The sequence below is a fragment of the Diorhabda carinulata genome, chromosome 1, assembly GCF_026250575.1.
Source record: "Diorhabda carinulata isolate Delta chromosome 1, icDioCari1.1, whole genome shotgun sequence".
Classification (NCBI taxonomy): domain Eukaryota; kingdom Metazoa; phylum Arthropoda; class Insecta; order Coleoptera; family Chrysomelidae; genus Diorhabda; species Diorhabda carinulata.
In genome coordinates this window covers 4,979,004-5,003,333 of record NC_079460.1, presented here as the reverse complement: position 1 = coordinate 5,003,333, position 24,330 = coordinate 4,979,004, and the positions used below count along the sequence as shown (strand labels likewise).

General features: G+C 33.2%; 1 protein-coding gene across 2 annotated transcripts in view; it reads right to left on the bottom strand.

Annotated features, from left to right (window-relative positions):
- LOC130892209 (adipokinetic hormone/corazonin-related peptide receptor variant I) overlaps positions 1-24,330 on the bottom strand; it is a 69,765-nt gene that overhangs the window by 15,873 nt on the left and 29,562 nt on the right. For both annotated transcript variants that reach the window (XR_009059009.1, XM_057797445.1), the window contains exons 2-6: positions 22,840-23,133; positions 11,707-11,855; positions 9,656-9,755; positions 5,950-6,157; positions 3,941-4,067 (exon numbers count right to left, since the gene is read on the bottom strand). Coding sequence is in view for 1 of the 2 variants with exons in the window: in XM_057797445.1 (XP_057653428.1) it covers positions 3,941-4,067; positions 5,950-6,157; positions 9,656-9,755; positions 11,707-11,855; positions 22,840-23,133 (878 nt within the window). In the remaining variant the exon portion in view is untranslated. The remainder of the gene's footprint in view (positions 1-3,940; positions 4,068-5,949; positions 6,158-9,655; positions 9,756-11,706; positions 11,856-22,839; positions 23,134-24,330) is intronic.

The window sequence follows — 24,330 nt, the reverse complement described above, 5'->3', positions numbered from 1 at the left end:
GGTATCGAAAGATCTGTCGTTTCAGAATACTTGGTTCAACGAGTTGACAGAATGGTTAAAGAAAACCGCAGATTCATCATTACTGCTTTGTCTACGGAATTTCCAGAAGTTTCAAGGTCTGTTTTGTACTCTTGAACGGTAAGGCTATATTGGCGGCAGCTTTCTTTGAAGAAGGTACTGAAAAGCTTGTCTACAGATTTGACAAATGTCTCAATCTCTTCGTTATAGTGTATCAATATTTTGGTAATAAAATTATTATTTTATATGAGCTTGTTTTTTATTTACAGCCTATCGGAGGTTGAAAAAAAACAGACCTCTACTATATCAGAATTATAATCAAATTCAAGTTGAAATAAAAAACTTGATGCAATCCATTATCATCTGGGATAATCTTAAAAGCACTTAAACCAAGTTTTTCATTGAAAAAATACGACTGTATTTATTTTGAATATCTGAACGATTAAAAAATTTTTATCGTTGTATAAAGTGATGAAATCAAAACTGTATCAAAATCTCTTAATTGAAAAGTTACATTTTGACTTTTTGCCATTCGCGAATGACGTTTGCCCTCTATTGACTCTATTCATAAACTTGACATTGCTGCCGTTAACCTAAAAATTTTGTTGGGACTTAACGTGTGTAGAATGACAATAACCAAACTTAACAATAAAAAGAATTTGAGAAAGTTTAATGTGAGACCAACAAACAGGTTTTTTCACAACAGGACAATGATGAAACACATTCTGCAAAAAGTTACACAAAATTAAATCGATAAACGTGGCAGTTTCGAGCTCCTACTGCATCCACCATTTAGTCAGCACTTACATCCGTCAGATTACTATTTATCCACTTCTATAGTGGAATTTTTGTGTGGGAAAAATTTGAATCCAAAGAAGATGTTGGAAACATTGAATACAATACGTCGTATATTAAATTTTTCAGTTTGTGTGATTATTCTACGAACAAAATACACACCCTATAATTGATGAATTGGGGTGAGAGGTATTATCTCAACCACCATTATTGGTAAAAAGTTTGAAGATTTGAACATGTCCAAAATGTCATTTCGAGATATTTAGCTCAAAAAGCAATTGATTTTTGTCAACAGGGCACAATGTTTTTGAGAACGATACATTTTTTATTTGAAATTAAAATCCCATCCCGTTATAAAGTTAACACAAAAACAATTTTGTCGCAATCATATAAAATCAAAATCAATCGTTTATATTTTGTTTGTTAACAATTCCCGTAGGATTTTTTTTTTGGATTAACAAGCAACCTTCAGATTGATATTGATAAACAAGTACATCAATCAGATTGTTCTAACGATAAAAAGAACGTGGACAGCTTATTAGATGACTTAATAGATTGTCCTGCGAAGCAACGATTTCTATTACGACGTTAAGTAAAAAAAAAACATATGAGGGTCAGTCGAATTGTAATTATAGGTCATCATATACTTTAAAACTTGTTGCACATCAATAATAACATATTAGGGTCCCAAGCAATACAACCAGATCGTTCTTCATAATCTAGAAGTTAAGTTTCGAGAACGATAAAATTTTCCACGCGCTTCGAGTCTTGACTAGAACCTTCCTTAACCATATAAAACGAGTGCGTCGACGCGAGGTGAGTCAGTTGAGTCGAGTAATCGAAGCGATACGGTTGGAGAAGGATTTTAATTGTACTTCGAAATAGTGACTGTGAAGGTATTGTGCATTTGTTTGTGTCCTGCACGTGCACTTACAATCAATTCTTAAAATAACTACAATGAATATGAAACCTGACATCAATGAGCTTGCCAAAAACAAGAAAAGTCAGGTATCTGGATCCTCTAGCTCAACATAATTACCTACACCATCTTTTATAACTTTGATATAGGGGTCTCTAGCTTAATTAATTCGTGCGGTTTGATAAGAGATGGCGTAACTTGTATAATATTACATCGTTCCAATATTCCGAAACTGCCTTGAATAGCTACTGTTATTGAACGTCTTTTCTATATGTCATTCATTTGAAGCGTTAACAACAATAATTTTTTTTCACTCAAATATGTCAAACTTGTTCCTGAAAAAGTGTTTTTGCAGGGAGTTCTTCTCTTTAATATGAAGAAAAATGCTTACGAATGTCATCGTAATTGGAAGTTTATGGCGAACATGCTCTAGATGATCGAAAGTACCAAAAGTGGTTTGCACGATTCAAAAGTGGTGATTTTGGATTGGAAGACGATGAACGTCCTGGGCAGCCAAAAAAGTTTGAAGATGAAGAACTGGAAGCATTACTCGATGAAGATTGTTGCCAAACACAAGAAGAGCTCGTAGAATCTTTGGGTCTTACTCAAGCAGCCATTTCAAAACGTTTAAAAGCAGCTGGATATATTCAAAAGCAAGGAAATTGGGCTCCACATGAACTCAAACCGAGAGACGTCGAAACGCCACAGAAGGAAGTACTTTTTGGAGAAACAAAACAGAGCAAGACCAGAATCTATAAAACGTGTGTGAGACCTATTCTCAGATATGCCTCAGAAACCAGAGCCGATACATCAACAACAAAAAGAATAATGAGAACCGTAGAGATGAAAATACTGCGAACCATCAAGGGAGTCATCCTCAGGGACCGAATAAGGAGTGACGACATAAGAGAAGAATTGGGCGTACAGGATGTGGTACGAGAGCTGAATTTCAGCTTCTCAGGAAGATCCAGGAAGAGGGCAAAACGTACAGGATTGAACAGGATTTGGTCCTATTGAAAGAGGAAGAAGAAGAAGGTAGTGACTTAAGATTCGTTGAAGTAGTTTTAATAACATTTGTCCCAAAAAAACTGGAGTTTGATACGAGGAAATGGATGCAAAGCATTGTGAAAAATTGTTTTCAGATATTCTCTTGAAAATAGAATTAGGATTATTATGGATAACGCTCAGTACCACAACACCGTCCTACAATTTAATGGAGAGAAACCTTGGTAACATTAATAATAATATTAATAATAACATTTTTTTTTTTATTAGCAATACTACTGACAAAGTACATATGCTCTAAAGGTTAGCTACGATCAACTGCTTAGCCTGAAATCTACTGTTTCGAATGCTATGCCTACCGTGTCTGTAAACAAAGCAGTATAGCCGTTAGCTTCGTTTTTTCTTTCGGGTCGCCTGTCCACGTCAAAATATGAAGAAAACATCAAAACAGTTCTTAATCTTTTTCGACCTGACGGCTTCTGCATCAGGTTCGTTATTTGATAGCCACAACTTGTATTATTTTTCCATGTCAATGACTAGCTGATTTTCATTTGTTCACTTGTTATTATTGCAGCATGGTTTTTTTGACAAATATCGTATCTAAAACCATGTTCTTTCTTAGTAATATTTCAAATTGTCATTTCTCTTCTATTAACTAAATAGAGTCAAACCGTATTCTTTTTCATATAAATTTTTCACTCTATTGAAACAAAATCCATTAGTGAAACTTACGATATCGAATCTCTTGGAGAGTATTTCCATTATACGCTAATTTGAATAATGGAGAATACGGAACATTGATTTTATTAAACAAGTACAGTTGTCAGGGATTATACCTGCACATAATTATTTAAAGATGAGTTAAGTGCGGATAAAATTTTCGGCCTTCTTGATCCTTTCAGTACAAAATATAAGGTGACTCGTTCGGAGTCTTCATTCTGCTAAAGTTACCACGGATATTAGTATTTGTCCAACAATAGGTGATTCATTCGATTCAAATAACAAACACGTGAGGTTGTACTATTCACTGCGCTATTTCTATTACAAATAGATGATTTTTTTTTATAAAATGGCGTCGTTGGCGAGCACTGATATTTCCTCTTCACTTTTCACTACTTCACTATTAAAATTAGTGTGTTAATTTTGCATCAGCCTGTAATTCTATGTCGGTTGTTAGGTATAGAAAAATAAAAGTTTACTTACCAAATACTCATAACTTGGTAAGGAGTCCAACAAATGAAAAAGACAAAGACTATAATAATAGTCATCTTCAGTGTACGAATTTTTGCTTTTCCCAAAAATGGCAGACTTGATCTAGTGACGCTGTCAGCTGAAAAGGAAAATCGTACCATAGTAAAATTGATATAAGAATAGTTTATGGAAATACAAGTAACAGAAGGCTTTAATTTCCAGCAACGAGTTCCACAAGCGCGTAACGTTAAAAATATAAATTAGGAAAATTAGTTCGTAACCTAGGTGGTGGATTGGTAGCACTGATTCATGTTTGACATTTGACTTTGGAAATATTATTTGGATTTGAGTTATCGTCTTCAGGAAATTAAGTATCTGAAAACAATAATTTGGTTATCGAAACGCGTGTCAAACAGTGTAATTGTGAGTGTTGGTGTAGTGGTAGTGTAAACAGTGTGTCCAATTATCGAAACGCACCTTAAATAGTGTATTCGTGGTATAAATAGTGTGTTCAGTTATTGAATCGCACCTTAGACAATATAATCGTGAGTTTTAGTGTAAACAGTGTGTTCAATTATCGAAAGGCACCTTAGACTGTGTAGTCGTGGTATAAACAGTGTGTTCAGTTATCTAAATGCATTTCAGACTGTGTGATTGTGAGTGTTATTGTATTGGTGGTGTAAACAGTGTATTCAGTATTATTATTATTATTGGTTTTAAAATTGATTTTTTCCATCCGCTTTTGTGTTTGAAATTGGTTTTTGTTGTTTGTAAATAAATTGTTCGTTTAGCGCCTGGCACTTCTTATCGATTATTTTAATATTATGTATATGAAAAACCATCAAACATGATGGATTATGCAAGTTCTACTACAGATTGAAATATGCGTAAGGATTTGACACCATAAAGATCAAAAAAACTATACGAGGGATTGTCGGGTGGTAAAAATGTTAATTGAAAGCATTCAGAACGTACTTTTTGCTCGGAAGAGGATATTTTTACATAAAATTACTAATTAAATCTTTATTGAATATTTTTTATATTTATAAATAATGAAAAACAACCTACAATTCTTTATGAAAAACATCAAATTATCATTTTGTTATAAAAATCAGTATCAGGGTGAATAATATAAAAATTAAATGAAAAATCTTTTGTTTATTGAATTACAAGATTCAAATTGAATTTGAAGTAATAAAATATCCATTTGAAACGAAGTATTGAACGCCATCTGTTATATATAAAGCCAATTTTGAACTAACGTTTTTTTATAACTTTAAGTATCGATATCTCGAAAACGTAGCGAGATATCAAAAAATACCATTCTTTATTTTCGATTTATTTTGACCTAATTAAGCCAAATTCAAATCGCCACGAAAATCGTACTCTCCCCGAGCATCTTATCACCATTACATTTTTAATAACTTTCTTCATATTTGTTTGGAACGTATATAAATAATTTGTTTGGTGTTTTGATCGTAATACTTTCACATTGGGACACTATCCAGAATTTATAATACGAGGAATTCATTATTTAAAACAAAAACAATTGACTGTTACGGCTGTTTCGCGAGGTGTGACGTCATTAAAGACGCCATGACAGTACTGGTATTTTTTGCGGTCAATTTCAAATTTATTTCTAAGAACTCAAAATACTAATTTAAAAAACCTATTTTTTTTAAGATAATATATTCTTGGGGTGAAATAGATCCTGAGCTATAGTTTTATATCACAAACTTAATCTAAAAGACACTCAACTGTATAGTGTCGCTAATAACCTTTGAAGTTGATGCGATAATAAATAAAGAAGAGAAAAAAATCCTTGAATAACTTTCAAATACGATGTCAGTGATAGAAAAAATCAATAAACACCGCGGCTTATCCAAACCGATGAATAAAATATGAAGCAACTTCGATTCGATGACAAAATTGATATACATGTCACAACAAAACCCCTGTTGATTGGCCTAATCTTCACTTTACCTAAAAACACTCAAACGTGGAACAAATTAAGTACATACCACTCGTAGGATTCCTCGTTCTCCTGAATATTTCGAGTAGAATAGAGGCGTACGAATATATAATAACAACCAAGGGTAAAGCGTACATCATCATCATCCCCATGATGAGGTAAGCCAACTCGTGGGCGAAAGTGGGGAAAGCGTTGTACGTGACGCACTGCTGATACCACGTTACGTTCGGATGAACTTCTACATGAAATACCAACATCTGAAACAAAAACAACAGTTGGAAGTTTATTCAGTGCTTAGTTTAAATCAGTTTTTGATATTTTTACTTAATCCCTCGAAAGTTTGATTAAAAATTTTTATTCATCGAAGTTATGTTGTTTTAAATTATTTTCATTCCATAGTTCACAAAATAAATCGATTATCAACCTTCCTACACCCGCGCACATGTCTATGAGACAGAAAAAACAGTTTTTTGTAAACATTTTTTTTTCTAAGAACTTTGAGACTTTGAGATTAAATTTTTAGGTTATAAATGCTTTAAAAATAAATTATGAACGTATTCGATTGTTGTTCGAGGAGGAAAATTCAGACTCCAATTACGAAAATGAATTTTATAGCGAAGTTGAAGATGGTAGTCCCAAGAAGAAACACCTCATTTTAAAGATGAAAATTAATCTGCGGACAGAAAGGATGATTCTCAATCAGATTCATAAGATTATGCAATTAACAGAGATTAGTGGAATAAAACTCCTGGATCCAGCTAGGTTAGGTGTCGTATGAGAAATTTATAGGTCCTAACGGTGAAGCTATTCTTGGAAAGTGTTTGTATTCGGATTGTTCCGTGCACAAATGAAGAAATAAACCGCCTAAAGGATGAGTTTTGACGAGAAAGGGACTGCGTAGAGACCGATCCAATAGAAATTGAAGCGTTGTTGGGTTTCTTAATCTTTGCAGGAGTAAGAAGAAATGGTCGACTAAGTGCCAAAGATTTCTTCAAAACTGACCGGTCTTCCTCATGCATAAACAAAATATTGCGTTACCATAGCAACGAACAATAACTTATTAAAAGGGTTAGTGTGAAGTTTGACGTACCTTAAAGGTAAGCAGATTTACGAAGATATGCTTAATACCCTTGGTGATCAATGTCCTTTGTAGGCGACCGTGAAAAATTGGACTGCAAGCTTCAAAAGAGATAAATTTTCCATTGAAGATGATGAACGATTGGAAAGGCCAGTTTCTGTGTCAGTCCCCGAAAATATCGATGCAGTTCATGACATGATTTTATCAGACCGTCGAATTGGGCTAAAATGGATATTTGAAGCACTAAATATAGTTCACGTCAATTTGGATAATTGCTGCAAAATGGATACCCAAATGTTTAAATGTTGACCAAGGGCGTGCAAAGGTAGAAGCATCGCGTTCGATCTGTGCTCGATTTGAAAACGATGTAGACTTCTTAAACCGAATTGTTTCTATGGATGAGACTTGGATACATTTCTACGATACAGAAACAAGGCAACAATCTATGGAATGGCGATACTCTGGTTTTCCAAGACCTAAGAAGTTTCGTGTCCAAACATCTGCTGGAAAATTTCTTGCTTCAATTTTTTGGGATTTCCATGGAGTAATCATGATTGATTTTTTGGATAAGGGTAGAACAATAACTGTAGATTACTATTCGATATTACTGACCACTCTGTTTTTGCAGGACAACGCCTCTGCTAAAATCTCATGTTGCCATGCAAAAAATTCGTGATTTAGGGTTTGAATTATTAGAACACCCCCCTTATTCCCCAGATTTGGCTCCGTCCGACTATCATCTCTTTCCTCAACTGAAAAAAAGTTTAAAAGGTCGTAAATTTTTTTCCAACGAGGAGGTAATAAAAGCTGTGGTTTGCACAGCACATTTTTTTTGAAAGGTCTAGAGACATTACAGATTCGCTGTAATAAATATTTTGACATTGAAATTTTGTTTGGTTCTATAGTAGGCTCAGAATTTTTCAATATATCCAAGTATCCACAAAACATGGAACTGTATGTAGGAAAACAACCTGAAGGTCCCTATAAAATTGATGACTTAATTTAAGAACTATGCAACTGTGCGAAAACAGAGCTTCCCAAACAGTTGATTGAATTACGAGGTCGAGCTGAAAAAACTAGTGTATTCGGACATCGCGGTAACCGCAGCCTTGTATGATATATACCTAAAAAAAGGCAAGAAGTTCTTATTTTTGTCCAACATGTACGATGATCGAAATATTGATGAAGAGATTGGCAAACCACACATCATCATTTATGGTGTTATTTTACAGTTTGATGAACGTGGCATGAATAAATTCGTTTATTTTATATCCAATGAAAAATGCTTACAAGAAGATTAGGCTAAATCCTCATCTCAGGCGATGAGCTCTCACTCTTTCTCTGCTAAGGACACTGAGGTTAAGACCCAATGAAATACGCAAATTCGATGGTCCTGAATCTACAGCTGCATCTAACAACAATAAAATTGGCCGATGTGGATATTGCGCATCAAAGTAAAAGAAAAATATTGTGCCAAATATTTTTGTTTAGAGCAAACTGCAATATTTAATTTATGTTATAATGGTTTCAAGATATGTGATTTTTAAGAATTAAAAAATATTTTATGTTTGTTTCCTAGACTATAAGAAACAAATGTAACTTTTTTAGGTTGTTGTGAAAATACTTCTAGTCAATGAAGTAATAAATAGTTTATACTAACAATTGATATTTTTTGTTTTATTACATCCAATAGTTCCTGTAAAATGAAAAACATATAAACGTTTTTTTGGAAGAAAACCATAGCACACCGTGCTCGGATATAGGAAGGTTAATTAGACTTTAGTTGTTTAGTGAAAGAAAACTTCTTATCGGTTCGAGTGACCCGAGTCGCTCAAAAACGAGAATTTAACATGCAAATACAACTGAATATTTAAATGGATTCTCCTTTCGCACCATCAGTCAAGCAAGAAAGCTACTTTTTGTCATGGAAATAGAAATTCCTCGTCATGTCAATTTCGTACAATGTTTTACATCACTCTTAGGCTGGATCCACACTATAAGGTCGATTACGGTTCGTTCGCGATCCGATCTCGGTCTGGTGAATTCCAATCACATTCACATTCGACAATTTGACTTCGTTCACGAAAAAATGTTCTTGGTTTCAGGTATCCTCTGTTTTAAAATTAGCTTTTATTAATAATTTTTTACCAATTTCTCAAAAATTATTAAAAAAAAACTAATTTTAAAATAGAAAAGATCTAAAATCAAAAACATGTAAAAGCATTAATATATCAAAAAGTCTAAGAAATAAGAACTTGAAGTATTTGATATACGCAGCCAAAAAATGTCATTAAACATTTCGATTGAAGAATTAGATGTTATATCTTTTAATTTTGATGAAGAAAATAATATCAACACAATGTGACAAGTTCGATCTCGCTCAGACAAAATTTCTGATCGCGATTGGAATTGCATTCGACTGGAACTTTTACGGATATAATGAATGTACACATTGTCTTTCATCTAATGATATTTCACCGGACCAAGATCGGACCGCGAACGAACCGTAATCGACTTTATAGTGTGGATTCAGCTTTAAAGACAAATTTGTGTTCCCAAAAACGTTTTAACATGGTTTTCCATTACGATACACCGTTTGACTTTTCGTTAAATTACTACTTAGTACCTTTAAGAAATATTTCAATTATTTATTACTCCGAGAGAAAAGTTAACTTACCTGGGGAGCGCTACAAATACAGGCTCCTATCCAAGCAGCAGCAACCATGAATTTCTCTCTCCTACCACCCATATCCAATGGTTTTAATACCGCATAGTATCTATAATAAACAAAGTTTATTTAATTTCTCATTTCTTAGATATTTTATATATTTATCTAGGCTGGAAACTTTTAAGACAACCCTTGTACATATCACAGTATATCTATGTGATTACTGAAACTTTATTTATGTTTCCGAATTGTCTTGATTTTAGGTCTCTTCTGTTATAAAATTAATTTTTTAAAATAATTTTTGAAAGATGATTAAAAATTTTGACGTTTCGATTACTTTAATCAATATATCATATGCAAAATGACACTGTCATTTTGCGCATTTATATTAATGAATAAATCACCTAAATCATGAATATTAAAATAAAAATATTGTCAATATCATATTTTGATAAATATGAAAGTCGAAACGTCAAAATTTTTATATATCTTTCAAAAATTAGAGACCTAAAATCAAGACGATTCGAAAACATAAATAAAGTTTTAGTAATCACATAGATGGCGTTATATTCTGTGAGATACACAAGGGTGGTCTTAAAAGTTCCCAACCTAGATATTTTTCAGTATAGTCTCCTTTTAAGTCTATACCCTTTCCAAATAATAATCTCTCTCTCTAAAACCTCTCTTCTAAGTAAAACTTTGAGGTTAGGAAACAGGAAAAACTCGCTGGAAGCCAGATCTAGTGATTATGGAGAGTGGTGAAGCAATTTGAAATGCGAAACTTAAGTTTTAGTCATAAAGATCACTGAGGAGTAAGCAATTTCTTTGTTTTCGAACGCTGTCGCTGTTTAGTCGCTCTCTTTACCTCATGAGCTCATTATACGTTATTTTTGAAGATAAATGATGAACTTCTGCCCATAAATATTCCTATAAACGACCGCATGCACTTTTCCTTTTATTTAATCTCTCATAGCAGCGTTTCAACTGAATTTACTAATTAAAGATGCTTTGTTGCTAGATTTATTTCTTGCACAAAAAAGAACACGTTATATGCAAAAATTTTGTAAAATATACTTTAAATGAACTGAAAAAATAGGCACACGAAAAAAATTGAATCAAAATTCACGTTAAAAGTTTGTGTGTTTATATAGGAAAGTGATTCCAATATAAGCCGGAATTTTGCTATAAAAATTTTTATTATAAGCTATGAAGTTAAATTTTTTCAGTTTTTCTGTACCTCCAATTCTTCAGCCATATCGCTTCGTCGAACCTCTAAAATGAATTTTTCTTTAGCACAAACTTTCTCATCTTTAACAGTTGTTCTGGGTCGTCGCCTTAAGTCTTATACATACACTTGAGTCTTTAAGAGGCCTTCATCTTCGAATGGCTTCAGTAGTTTTCGATAAATTTCTGCGGATTTTACATTATCTTTGGCCAAAAAAATAATAATCCTCAACAGATACTGCTACATCCAACTCACTCATGGCTATAAGTACTCTAAGAAACGAGGTTACGTGGTCCCGGCTGTTCTTTAAGCTTCGTAATAGACCATTCTAGCATCTAGTGCTCTTGGAGCAGAACCCTATTGTGGCCTCATCAGATGCTACATCAATATAGAACTGAATGAATAGCTAAACATGGAGAAACACTCCAGGCCTAAGACAATCCAAAAGATTCATAACCATATGAGCCTATAACTTCTCTTGATGACTAGAAACGACATTAAACTGGTGGTCGATCTTCTGATAGATCACTGCTTCATTAAATACCACCTTAAGAGGATGATCATGAAAGAGGACAACTGCAGATTCTGCGAGAAAGCCATGGAAACAGCAGAGCATGAATAGTATGGGAATGTCCTGCCCATTTCGCGCTAAGAGGCTTAAGTACCTTGAAGTAGTAGTAATAATACTGTGTGGGATATAAGAACGAGTTTACGCTAGGTATAGGTGCAGAGTTAAGTCAAAACGATCACCAAAACAATCTACAACATCCAGTGCAACCTTATACGCTAAGAAGTAGATAAAACATGTTTTGAGGATGGTATATTTGATACATACCTATCCATACTGATGCAAACGAGTATAAAACTGGACAGATATAGTCCAAATATCCTGAAAAACATCAATATCCTACACAATGCATCCCCAGCTAACCATTGAACTGTAAAAGCCCACGCTATTTCCAAAGGCATCATCAGGAACGCAACCTGTAAAGAAAATAAGAAAATAGTATGGAAATTATATCATTAGATTTGACAGTTATTTTGAATATATTATCGAAGATCCTTAGGGTTTTAACTTTATCCCATAAATTTCTTGGTCTCTATTTATTTTTGTTTTTTATTATATAAGGGAACTTTTTTCTCACAATCAAACCGTTGGAAACTATACCGTTTAAAAATAAGGGTTACCAAATATTACATCAAAATTACTATCCATTTCTCGTATATCCCTCCTAATACTAAAAAGTTGTCACGTTATCGGAATCGTATAGAAATGATTCATGTTGGTAGTGGGATCTAAAATAGATGGAATATTAGTATTCAAATTCAATCAATTTCGGCTTTTGAACTCGTAGGATGTTTGATTACATGTTTTCAAGGCATCCCTTGAAAAGAAAATCGTCAAGAATCCAATGAAAAATATATTTACATAAAAAGATCAACAAATACTCATCGTATTCAAATTTGATTTCAATAGTTGGAAAATTCTACGTTTTCATTAGAATAATTTAATACTGAGAGCGATTTTCTAAAATATTTCATCAGAAAAAGAATTTCTGATTATATTGAATAGAATATCACTTCTCTAATTATGAAACTAGTTTTTTTTTCACGGCTGCACGGGTTTATTATGTTTATTATCCATTAAATAGTTTGTGTATTCAAGAGATCCCCTAGTTTTTTGGGGTCTTGGTCTTACTTCTACAAGACAAAGACCAAACCTAGCATTGCAATACTTATACAAGACCTAGTATTACCACCGACCTAGAAAGCAAGAAGACTTAGGTACTAGGTGGATTGAATAGTCTAGTTGCTGTTTCTACCGATCTCAAGTTCGAATAAAGAGTTTTTTGCTAAAGCAAGCAACTTGCCTATAGTAAAAATACACTCAAACTCACAGAATCAATCTACAAGCCTCGCATATTATGGCACGAACCAATATGCTGCGATTAAGATGTTGGAATGACGGTTCTTGGAACAGAGAAAACCATGAAATAATATTGGAGCTGAATCGAAGAAAAATTGATCTTTGAACACTTTCTTAAACTAGAAGAAAGTGGAAAGACACTTCCTACATTTAAGACAATTAGTAGTAAAGATCCAGTATGCTTAGAAGTCGATAAGAGCACCAGAATCGCTGGAAGTTTGAGCTTCCACCTCACAAAATTATGTCCACCTCAAGCAAGATGCAGATACAAGCAAGATGAAACAACTGGCACAGATCAACTGAAAGTAGAAAAATTGGTTGACCAAAAGAGCATATAATAATAAGCCAATCACTAGAAAATCAGCAGGCAGACCTCCAAAGAAATGGGGCGAGTCTAGACATCGATATCTCAAGATCAAGACTAAAGAAATTGGAGATTTGAGGGCAAGCCCTAAGATAAATGAAAAAAGAAGACTAAACTTTCGTTTCAACCTGGTAGTGATGGGTCCAGGTTTCATCTACAGTTGTAAATAGACCCAAAAAAGGAAGGTCGTTGACTTGAGTCTTCCGAGCTTGTCAACATAATCCTACCTGAAGTAGTTTTTACCTTTTCCACAGGCAAATGCATCTCATGAATACTAGAATGTCAATTTATAGGGACTCATTTCTTTGAAGAATTGCAAGCCTGTAAAATGAGTTACCAGGGCACGTCTTTCCCGAACAACTCGAGTGTAATAACAGATATAGTCAGATACGTACGAAGAACAAGATGAGAAAGGAAGGCACAGGTTGACTGAAAAGACCAAAATCGGTTGACCAAAAGAGCAGTTAAGGAGAAGCCAACTACCAGAAAATCAGCAGGCAGACCTTCAAAGAAATGAGCTAAATCTGAACATCGACATCTCAAAATCAAGACTGAAGAAATTGGAGATTACAGGACAAACCCTGAAATAAGTAAAAGAAGAAGACTTTTGTTTCCAAATTCTAGTGGTGGGTCTAGTCTTCATCTACAGATATAAATCGAAAAATCCGATTCATTTTGATTGAATAGCGTCAATAGTTCTTCGGAAATGTTTCTTCGAATGCGCTTTTGGTCCAAAGTAAGCAAACGCGACAAATGCATTATCTCGATATGCCTATAGCCTTTTGCTCCTTCTATCTCTCTATCTCTCTAACCTCAATCTAACTGAAGAATTAAAGTGATTTTGTTTCCAGAGTAGGATTTTTCAAAAATTCATTGCGCTGGGTCATCCAGCCACGAACGGTGTGACTGAACGTAATGTTCAGACCCTTAAACATCGATTAAAAACCATTGCAGACGATTCAAACCCCATGTATGCAAAACTGTATGCAGAATCGTTCACCTCGACGATCAACAAGTGGAGATAAAGCGTCACATTGACCAGCTTAGGGGTTCAGAAATTCCAAAGAAGAAGGTTAACTTTGCCCCTGAACTAGAGGGAGATGATTTGCAACCTACCTCGGCTGCTCATTCCCCTCCAAACCTACATGATTTTCAACCTATTCAAGATCCAGATTCTGACCGTAATTAACGGAGAATACCTTAAAGTTCCGGCCTGAGCTAGACTCCAATACCAGAGGTTCCAGTTGCAGGGGCCGCTCCAGAGCCTTCCACTACTGATATCAAACGTTCCAACCGTCCTTGCAAAGCGCCCTCTTACTTGAAAGACTAAATAACGTCTTAATAAGCTTGGGATACTGTTGTAACTGTCATCGAGAAATTAGGCGCGCTTGCGTCGTAGTAGTACCATTTGATGGAAGATTTCGATGATATAGCAGGTTGTTGCAATTGTTCACTTTTCCCAGATACGCACACTTTTCCTCTTTCATTTGCTTTCCAGAAACAAATATTTGAAACTCGATACTCAATTTTTTTAAAAAAATCCACAACTACTCATACCATTAACAAAATGGCTGAAATTTTGATGAGTTATGGTTTTGCAGTTTTTTTTCTCGTGATTTTAGTGATTCTAAGATCAAATTGATCTTATTTATCGTTTTTGAGAAAGAATTCCAATCCTCAAGGTTATTAGAACTTGGATATTCATGAGTGGTAATATTTGAAACTACTTCTAGCTATTAAAATAATGATAAGTGCTAAAGAACCTGTCACTTTCGAAATACTCTTCGTCGCCTATGATGTTGTTGAGGCTCAAAACGTATTATTTGTATTAATTTGAATAAACAGGAATGGGTGTCTCGTACAAGTAGCTTGAAGTCTATTTAATATTTTACCAGTAAATTTACAGAAACTTGAATTATGTTTGTATGTTTCGAGAAACCAGCGACGTGGTTTTCGTTGAAATGTGCACACCAAAGGAAATTTAGTGTAAAGATGTCGTCTTAAATAATGAATGATCACATCCATTAAAGGGTGAATACGATGTCAAACCCCGCAGGAATTGTAATTAATTTCTTCAAATTATTCTAAGTAACGTTTTGCACATAATCAAGAAAATTTCTATCTGTTGGTCACTAGTTAAATAATGAATACGAACGATATTCCTGTAATAAATTTAGAGAACATCTCAGCTGCTTTCTTTCAACATAAAACTCAAATTTCTTATTTCCATCCAACGTGTAATTCCTCTTACCAAGGGCTGGATTTAAATTAGAAACGATTTTTTAATGTCGGGAGCAATTAATAAATGGTTGGAGTGCATGGAATTTATCACAAGATTAGAATTATGTCTTGGTAAAAACTAGAAATTTATTTTCTTCGCTAAAATCTAACAGTTTTTGGCTAAATTGAAAATAGGCCATAGAACTAAATATTTTACATAGAAAATCTTGAGCATGAAATATGGACATTTAATAAACATATTTTTATATGTTAAAGTCGTTAAAAAAATAAACATATCCTTTTCAGAGTAATTTTATACGAGGTATGAACCGAAATTTTTGATACTGATCTGTTACGAAGCGTAGAGAACAGCCATGACCGCAAACCTCACTTTTCAGTGTACTTATAGCCACAAGAAAAAAGGATGTACAAGTGTCTATTGCGCAACGCATCATTAATCGTTTTTTAGTCGAAGATCAAATCACCATCACCGCAAATTCGCTTGTGGGTGTTGAAGCTAAGAGAAAAATGTCCTAGCATAATCACGTGGCCCAGATTCGTGAAAATTTGGAGTTTGGCTCTCAAGCATACTCTTAGGATGCTCTACTCAATACGGAGGAGAACAATTCGACTTGTAGACGATCCAGAGTTGACCAGAAACCTGGACAGTCGTAAATTCGCTTGTTGGGTTTTGAAGTTGAAAGAAAAATCTCTTAGCATAATCACGTGGCCCAAATTCGTGAATATTTGGAGCTCGGCTCCCAAACATACTCTGAGGATACTCTACTCAATACAGAAGAGAGCAATTCGACTTATAGGCGATTCAGAATTGACCAGAAACCTTGTCAGCTTAGAATATAGAAAAAAGGTCGTTGACCTGAGTCTTCCCAGCTTGTCAACATAGTCCTATCTGAAGCAGTTTTTGCAAGATCTACTCCTCAGGCAAGTGTCGCCAAGTTCGCCTGTAGGTGCTCAGAATGTCAATTTATTTGGACTCCTTTCTGTGGAGAAGTCCAAGACCCTGTTATATGCTACCAAAGCACGTCTTTATCCTCTTAGGGTTTATCTCTTGCGCTTGCTTTTCACATAGAGAAAACACGCGTCGATGAAGTGGCAGTTAAAGCGAAGTTTACACTGTTTACAATTGGTGAAAAAAATTTTTTGTAGTTAACAATTTTTTTCTTTTGGATCTGGATGTACGAAGACTAATGGGACACTCAGTATAAACGCAAGACGTTCACTTCTTGTACGCGGAAGTATTTGGTTGAGATATATCAAAGTTTCGTCTTTGCGCGTCCCCTTCAAAATTACTTTCGCTGATCGTTCTCCTTCACGCCGGAGTTTCTACGAAAAAATATCTACAAAAAATTTGTATAATTTAGAAGCCACACCAGCGATTTTTCATACATTTATTCACCACTCTCTCTTCGAGAGGTTTTCACGAAATATACACAAATAATATTGAATGACACAAAACTGTCATGTGCAGCCGAGATTGCCACGCTTATGATAACTTTGTATGGTATATTTAACGTGATTGTCTCTTTTCAGAAATATATTTTTGTTTTGAATTCTTCGGGGATTGTATATCAACCGAAATAGAATAGTTGATTCATATTTTTTTTTCATACGAAAAGTTATATTATTATAATGAAAAGTCTGTCGTGAATTGGATGAAAACAGTAATTGGACCAATAAAATTGTCTCCAGTATTGTTGAGTCAAAATATAAATAAATATTTTCCATGATTTGTTCCCATAAAAGTTTATATAATTCCGATCTGACTAAAATTGTGGGGTAGTTTTTAGTTTCATTCGTAGAATTCAAGAAAGACCTAATTTTGCAACTTTTTTTCATTTTTCAAATTATAGATTTGTATAAATTATACAGGGTGAAAAATGCTGCAAGGATTTTCATAACAAAATTTGATAAACAAATTAATAAGTAAGTAATAAGTATTAATTGTACCATAATTAGGACTTCACTTAAAGTTTGACGATAATTAAATTGTAATATTGATTTTTTGGATATCATGAAAACTAATCCAAATATGGAAATTGAAAGATTTCCGAAAAATTTTTCACAGGTCCTCATAGACAATTCTGTAATCCTGATCCTACTAAAGATGTAGGATTATTTGTTATTTCGATCGATAAGGAAAAAAAAGAGCTAATTGATTGACCTTTTTTGATTTTTGAAATTGTACAGGGTGAGATTTGTGACATGCCCCAATAAATCTATGCCAACAAGCACTATTCTAGAAAATGATCGACTTTTTCACATTTTTTGTGAAAAAGAAACATATTTTTTCACCAAAATACAGTAATGAAAAATAAAAATCAGTTGAATCATGAATTAAGTGGATAAATATAGAAATTTTGTTTGTTTTTTCAAAATTTTCCTACAGTCGCCATTAATTATCTTATCAACTCAAACGTGTTATTAATCAAAACCAAATCGTAATATGATCTAAAGAGTGGCCCAGAAACAAATTCACTCTTCAAAATCGAAATTTTACGAGGTTTGTCTCAAAAATATCGAACTTACCTATCTTCATATTATCGACTCGCCTTTTTTTTTGATCATACGTATCGACCGCGTGGTTTACAATCATTAAAGTTCAAACTTCTAGGTAGTATTAATGATTATGAATCGGTTATGATCAAAAATGAATCTTCGAGACCTTTTTGATCAAAATTGGAACGTTGTCTTTACTTATGAAGGTGTTGTGTTCTATAAATATCCTCCGAGAAGCTAGACAATCACTAATATCTAATGATTCGTTGATTACCATGATTATGTTGTAGTAGCAGTATTTAAAAGCATCGTATAGCTTTCACAACCTCCGAACAGTCCGGACATAGCTCCCTGCGACTTTCCTGGGTTTTAAATTCTACTAATTTGAAGATAAAGACAGTTAAAGCACTGTGAACGTGATATTCAATCATACGTATTATTTTACAAAATAATAGAGAATAACAATGAGAAGTGCCCTCGTAACTACTAACCTAACCTAACTACTAACTAATTTTTTTAGAAAGGCTCTAGTTTTTGCTAAATATTCAACACAAATTACTAGATATGTGGCAGATTAATTGCCTCTATAGTCCAGTGAACTCTATTTTCACCTCAATTTCCTTAAAAACAAAAGGTAGTAAATACCTTAAAAAGCAACTTTTACCCTATGTGCTTTTACTCTAGAGGTGAATATCACCTCAGCTAAGGGGTGGTGATATTTTTGTTGAAAGCAACCATAGAAATCGATATTACAAAGCATTTTAAGCACAAATTATCATATTTTCGAAAAATCAATACTTTTTGACTTATTCATGATTGAATTTTTGTTACCAAAAAAATATTTTTGATCGATTTTTCACAAATAACTGAGTTTAGGTTTCATCGAAAAAATTGTGAGTAGGTCGAATGTAGTTTTGAAAAAATAAAAAGAAAGTTTTTTTATTATAGACCCAATACAAACCGAAATATTATTTATTAAATGTAAACTTATTTGGTGAACCGAAGATTTTGAAAAATTGAAAACTGTATAAGTAGAAAACGGTCAATTTTATGAAAAAAACTTTATAAGACTTATAATACATAAAATAAGGGATTTATGACGAAAATAAGATAGAATCCCTTCATTTCATGGAACAAAACGTCATTTCTACCCTTGCAATTGTTACCTTAATTGAAATAAATTATTAAATCACTTCGAATACAAAAAATGGGATCAAAAAGTTTGAATGGAAATGGGAATGGAAAACTCCTAGAAAACAAAAAATTAAGTTTTTTTCATTAGTTTTTTTTCATTTTATTCTTAACTTCAGAATTAACCGAGATATAACCTCTCAAAAATCACAGTAGGGTGTGATTGGTACCGTTTTGGAACCCTTTTCCTTTTTAAAAATAAAGAGTTCGATGTATTCCAAATCTTTTTAACCTAATAGGTCATAATTTGGTTATTCAATCAACTACCTAACTCAAAAATTGAGAGAGTTGAGATAAAGTACTATAACTGTTTTTTTTTTCCTAATTTTATTATCAGAGAGTTTGGTTTTTGGGGAATAAAAAACATAATTACTATTTTAGAACATCAGACGATCTTTATTTTGATCCTAAAATTGTTTTTTCAACATTCTAAATGCTTTAACCTCCATTTTATTGAATAAGGAGTAGGTTTCATCCCTTACAAGGGTGGATAGAACTTATTCCCAAAATCTAGGGGTCTTGATGGAATTCTGAGGTGATACTATATTTTTACGTTGTTTACTGGACTACTAAGACGGTTTACTTGAGTTGTTGCTATGCAATGCAAGAATGTAAAACATTTGATTCATGAATACGTCGATTCGGCGCAAAATACGAATGTGAAAACTAAGAAATTTTTTTTTTAGAAAGTCGTCAAACGCAACTAATTGGTTAATAGAAAGTTGAGATTTTGAGGACTCAACATAAAATCATTTATGTGAACAAAGAACACAACGCCGAGCTTATTTACCACGTATAATTATATTCAGACATATACAAAAGGGGTGAATTTATTGGTCTCTAAAATATTGTTGAAAGCGACGAAAAGGTTTCTAAAATTACAAATAATAGAGTTGTATGGCTCACAGATTGCGACCCGACGTCAATTATTTTGGTCATTCGACTACAAAATGAAACGCCTGAATATAACCCCTTGTGGACGAGCTAATTTCACGTATTTTTGAAACTTACTATCGCTCTCGGAACAAATAAAACAGCAAATACTTTGTTATCCAAAAATCCTTCACAATAAGAGATGCAAGACATCTATAAACATACTGACGAGGCGTTAAAAAGATAAAATTACACGTGTCTTTCCTGTACGATGTGTGCATCCTCCTTTTCAGGCGTGGAAACAACCCCTTCAGATAAAAATAAATAAAATCAACATTTAATACATCGCTTGAATGATTAAAATAAAAGTTGAATAGAACACCTTAGATATTGTTTCATATTTATGAGTTGCAAATAAGTATCTTGAGATAATTACATCGGAATGTGATCAGAAAATGATCACCAAAAATGATTGTTCACCGACTTTGGCTTTCCTAATTTTTGAGCTATCTGAGCCCTCAAATAACTATCTTGAAGATAATTTTTGATTGAAAATAACTGGGCAAAGGCCATTTAAATACTATGTAAGATGCCATTCGGCTTGTTACGTTTTTCTTAAAACATATTGAATATTCCTTTGTTCACGAATTGTGGCACATTAGTCAATTTTGATTCATCTATTCGAACATTCGAGTTTTTGAAGAAATCAATCTGTTATCGATTTGTTTCCATTTTATAAGGAAATTCAAAAAAACCTCGGAATGTATGCTAAAACGTCCTCTATCCAGTTGAGTGCTGCAACCATCCCTAACTTCCACAGATAAGTCCCAGTCTTTACTTTAATATTTATATGAATCTGAATGGTTTTTCAATTTATAACCTTAACTTCCTCGGCAAGAGACTCTTCTTCAGGAAGTGGTATTCGTCCTCAGTTGAAGTATTTAATACAAACCATGTAACATACCGCATTAATATTTTGTCGCAGAGTAGTAAATTCAATTTTTTTTGAACATTCGAGTTTTTGAAGAAATTAATTTGTTATGGACCTGCCAATTCAATCGAAGAATTCATAAAAACCTCGGAATGTATTGTAAATCATTCTCTATCTGTCTATTTCTACAACAAACATAATTAAATTTATGGTGATATCATATTCGCTGGTAAGTCAAATAACTTTTTAATATTGCTTTTTGTATTTCACAACATTCTAGTTACTCTAATGAATTGCCTTTTGTTTCAAGCAATTATTATATTCTTATTTTAATATTTTCTGTGTATTTGGAAAAAAAAAACTAATATAATAGAACAGATTTCTATTTCGTTATATTTAAAAAAAATATAAATTCAATTTTTTCATATGTTAGAGTATGAGCTCCTTTTTTTTCAAATCTCCTCTACCTACTCGTTCTTTTTTTTTGTAATTTCCATCTGTGTTCCCGTTTTCTCCCCATTTTAAGAAGTTCAACAAAGGATTCAACAACCAGACTACAAATTCAATTCACTACAACAATTGGGAATCCAGTTGGGGGCTGCAACCATCCTGGATTTCCATAGATAAATTCCTGTTTTATCTCTAATATATATATATATATATATATATATATATATATATATATATATATATATATATATATATATATTAAAGTTGTTGTTGTTTTTCAATTTATAACTGCTGTCTATTCGTTGTGCTCTTTGGGACACGCAGTTGAAGCGAATTTAAGACTTTTTCAATAAATTTATTTGTTGCTGAAACTTTTCTTTACTGATAACAGCAATAAATATTAATTTTGAAAATCTTCTCCGGGGATAGTTTTAGCTTTTATTAATCCAATTCATAAAGTGTTTCCAGCTTTTCCACCCTTTTTATTCACTTTTAACGTAGCTCGTTATAAAGCTGGTGGTGTCCAGTTTGATATCAAGTGTTTACCCCGTCTAAGTGCCAGTTATTTTTATACTTTTACTAAGGCCCAATACCACTTCCTTAGGAAGAGTCTCAAGTCAAAAGAAAGATTACAACTTAAATTAAACCTTCTAATAACTACGAGGTGTGTTAATTAAGTAACGAGAGCTGCTTCGCTAGAGGTCAGCTGTTTAGCCTGAAACCTACTCTTTCGAATGCCCCTTTTTATCAAATCTGCTCTACCTACTCGTTCTTTTTTGAGTAATTTCCATCCGTATTCCCGTTTCTTTTCCCATTTTATTTTTTTCCGCAGTTCTTTGTTGATCTGACCGTCGACTAAGTATTCGTGCGATTGCTGAATCTACAGGTGAAACTGCTAATCAACATTATTATCATCACATTCTTAAATAGCTATGTGGAAGAGGCTTCTTTATCAAGATAATGCGCCAACTCATTCCGAATTGTCTTTCAAGAAGTTTCTGGACGAGTACAAAATCCTAGTGCTAGACCACTCACCTTATTTGCCGGTTCTTGTACCCTGCGACTTCTAACTCTTACCTAAGGTCAAATCTAAAGTAAAAAGTAAACTTTTTGCTAATATTACAGATAAAATGCTTAGTTTTCCAGTTATTATCAAAAAATATCCAAAAACACTCTATTTTTGGTCTTAATCTCAGCAGGTTTAATCGTGAATTGCCTAAAATTGATTTACTTAACGATTTCTGTTAGTTTCAATTTCGGCAGTCATCCTCAGGCTAAAAGCACACATCAGAACTTCATAATTTTCAACCTAAATATATTTATAACTTTCATGGAAAATTTTGCAATAATCAGTGTTAGACAAAAACCTTTGGTGGCTAAAAAGAGATTTTTAAATATTAATTTTCATGTTCTTAAAAAAAGCTCCAAGATCGATTTCCCTCAATTAAAAATCTGATACTCCCTCTACATGATATCCTCTAATCCTTTCACTTACCAGAAGATCCGCTATCGACAGATGCACCAGCATGGTATTAATTCTTGAAGGATTTTTCTTGCGTCTTTTCAAAATTAAAACCAATACAGTGATATTGGCTACCGTCGAAAACACCATTAAGATACTGTAACCTATAATAGATATTTTATGCCCTTCGTTGAATTGCATAGACAGTGGGAGGATGGTTTTGTTTTTTGTCGTATTCGATATGGGCCATTGTCCAGATGAACGATCTAAATCAAGCGCTTCCATTATATTTTGGCAGTGTCGATTCGACGCGTTGGATTGGTACATCTGAAAAGAAAACAATTTTTTATCAATTCGCGAAAAATAGTTTCTAATACCAATAAAACATCTGCATTACTCCCTATAAATATTTCTTCATTAATTCCATAAATTTCCATATTTATCCTTGCAGGATAGTACGTAACCGGATCTTTAAACTCTATTGAGTACAAAAATTTGAAACTTCAAACTCTACACAAATAATTTCATAATTTAGTACCACTATCGTCACTAGGATCACCAGGATGACGGATACTGTTCAATAATTTTACCTTTATCTCTACCTGGACACCATGATAACATGTAACTAAATCTTTGCGCTCGATTTTTTTTTTAACTCACTTCAAACTCTCAAATCAGAATCATTAAATTGACGATTTCTTTTCAAAAGCTGTCTAAGAAACGGAGTCTAGCATATCGAAGTGAATAAGACAGTAGAAAATAATATTAATTACCGAAAGATGGCGTTGAATTATGTTTCCGTTTAATTATGATGTAAGCTGGACGAGCTTATTTAGTAGCACTCGTCCTTAGACGGTAGTCGTATAGCATTAACTAGTACCATGTGAAGACGAGATATATTATGTTTGTTATATTACAGGGTGTTTCAAATAAAAGTGATACCGTCTTTAGGTTAGATGAAAAACTGAATAATATTTGGGGTTTGCTCAGTAAAAAATTTTCGTAGCGCCGGATTATTCAATATTCCGAAAAATGCTACACGAATTCACCTTTTTAAATCTTTTTTGGTGTAAAATTAAATGATCTTTGGGTTCATTTAAAATTTTGGTAATTTTATACTTTCACGGTCCCCTCGTTTTTTGGCTCTAGAAAATCGAAAAATTATCCGATTTTAATGAATTTTTTCTCAAATTTTCGTTTTTACGACAGATTTATGAGAAAAAAATATGGTAATAAAAAAAATCGAAACTTATATTGGTGAGGTTAGGTTAGATTAGGATAGGCTAGGTTAGGTTAGGTTATGTTAGGTTAGGTTAGGGGTGAGGTGGTGTGCTAAAAATTCAGAACAAATCTTCACATTTGGTCTACTTTTAAAACACCGTCTCCCCTGCCCCTGTTCATATAAATCATAATAAAAAAAACTTAAAACGATTATATATAAAAAAGGTCAAATTTAAGAGAAATTGTTGTAAAAGCATGATAAATCAACATCTTTGTATAATTTTCTTTCCAATTTGTTCGTTT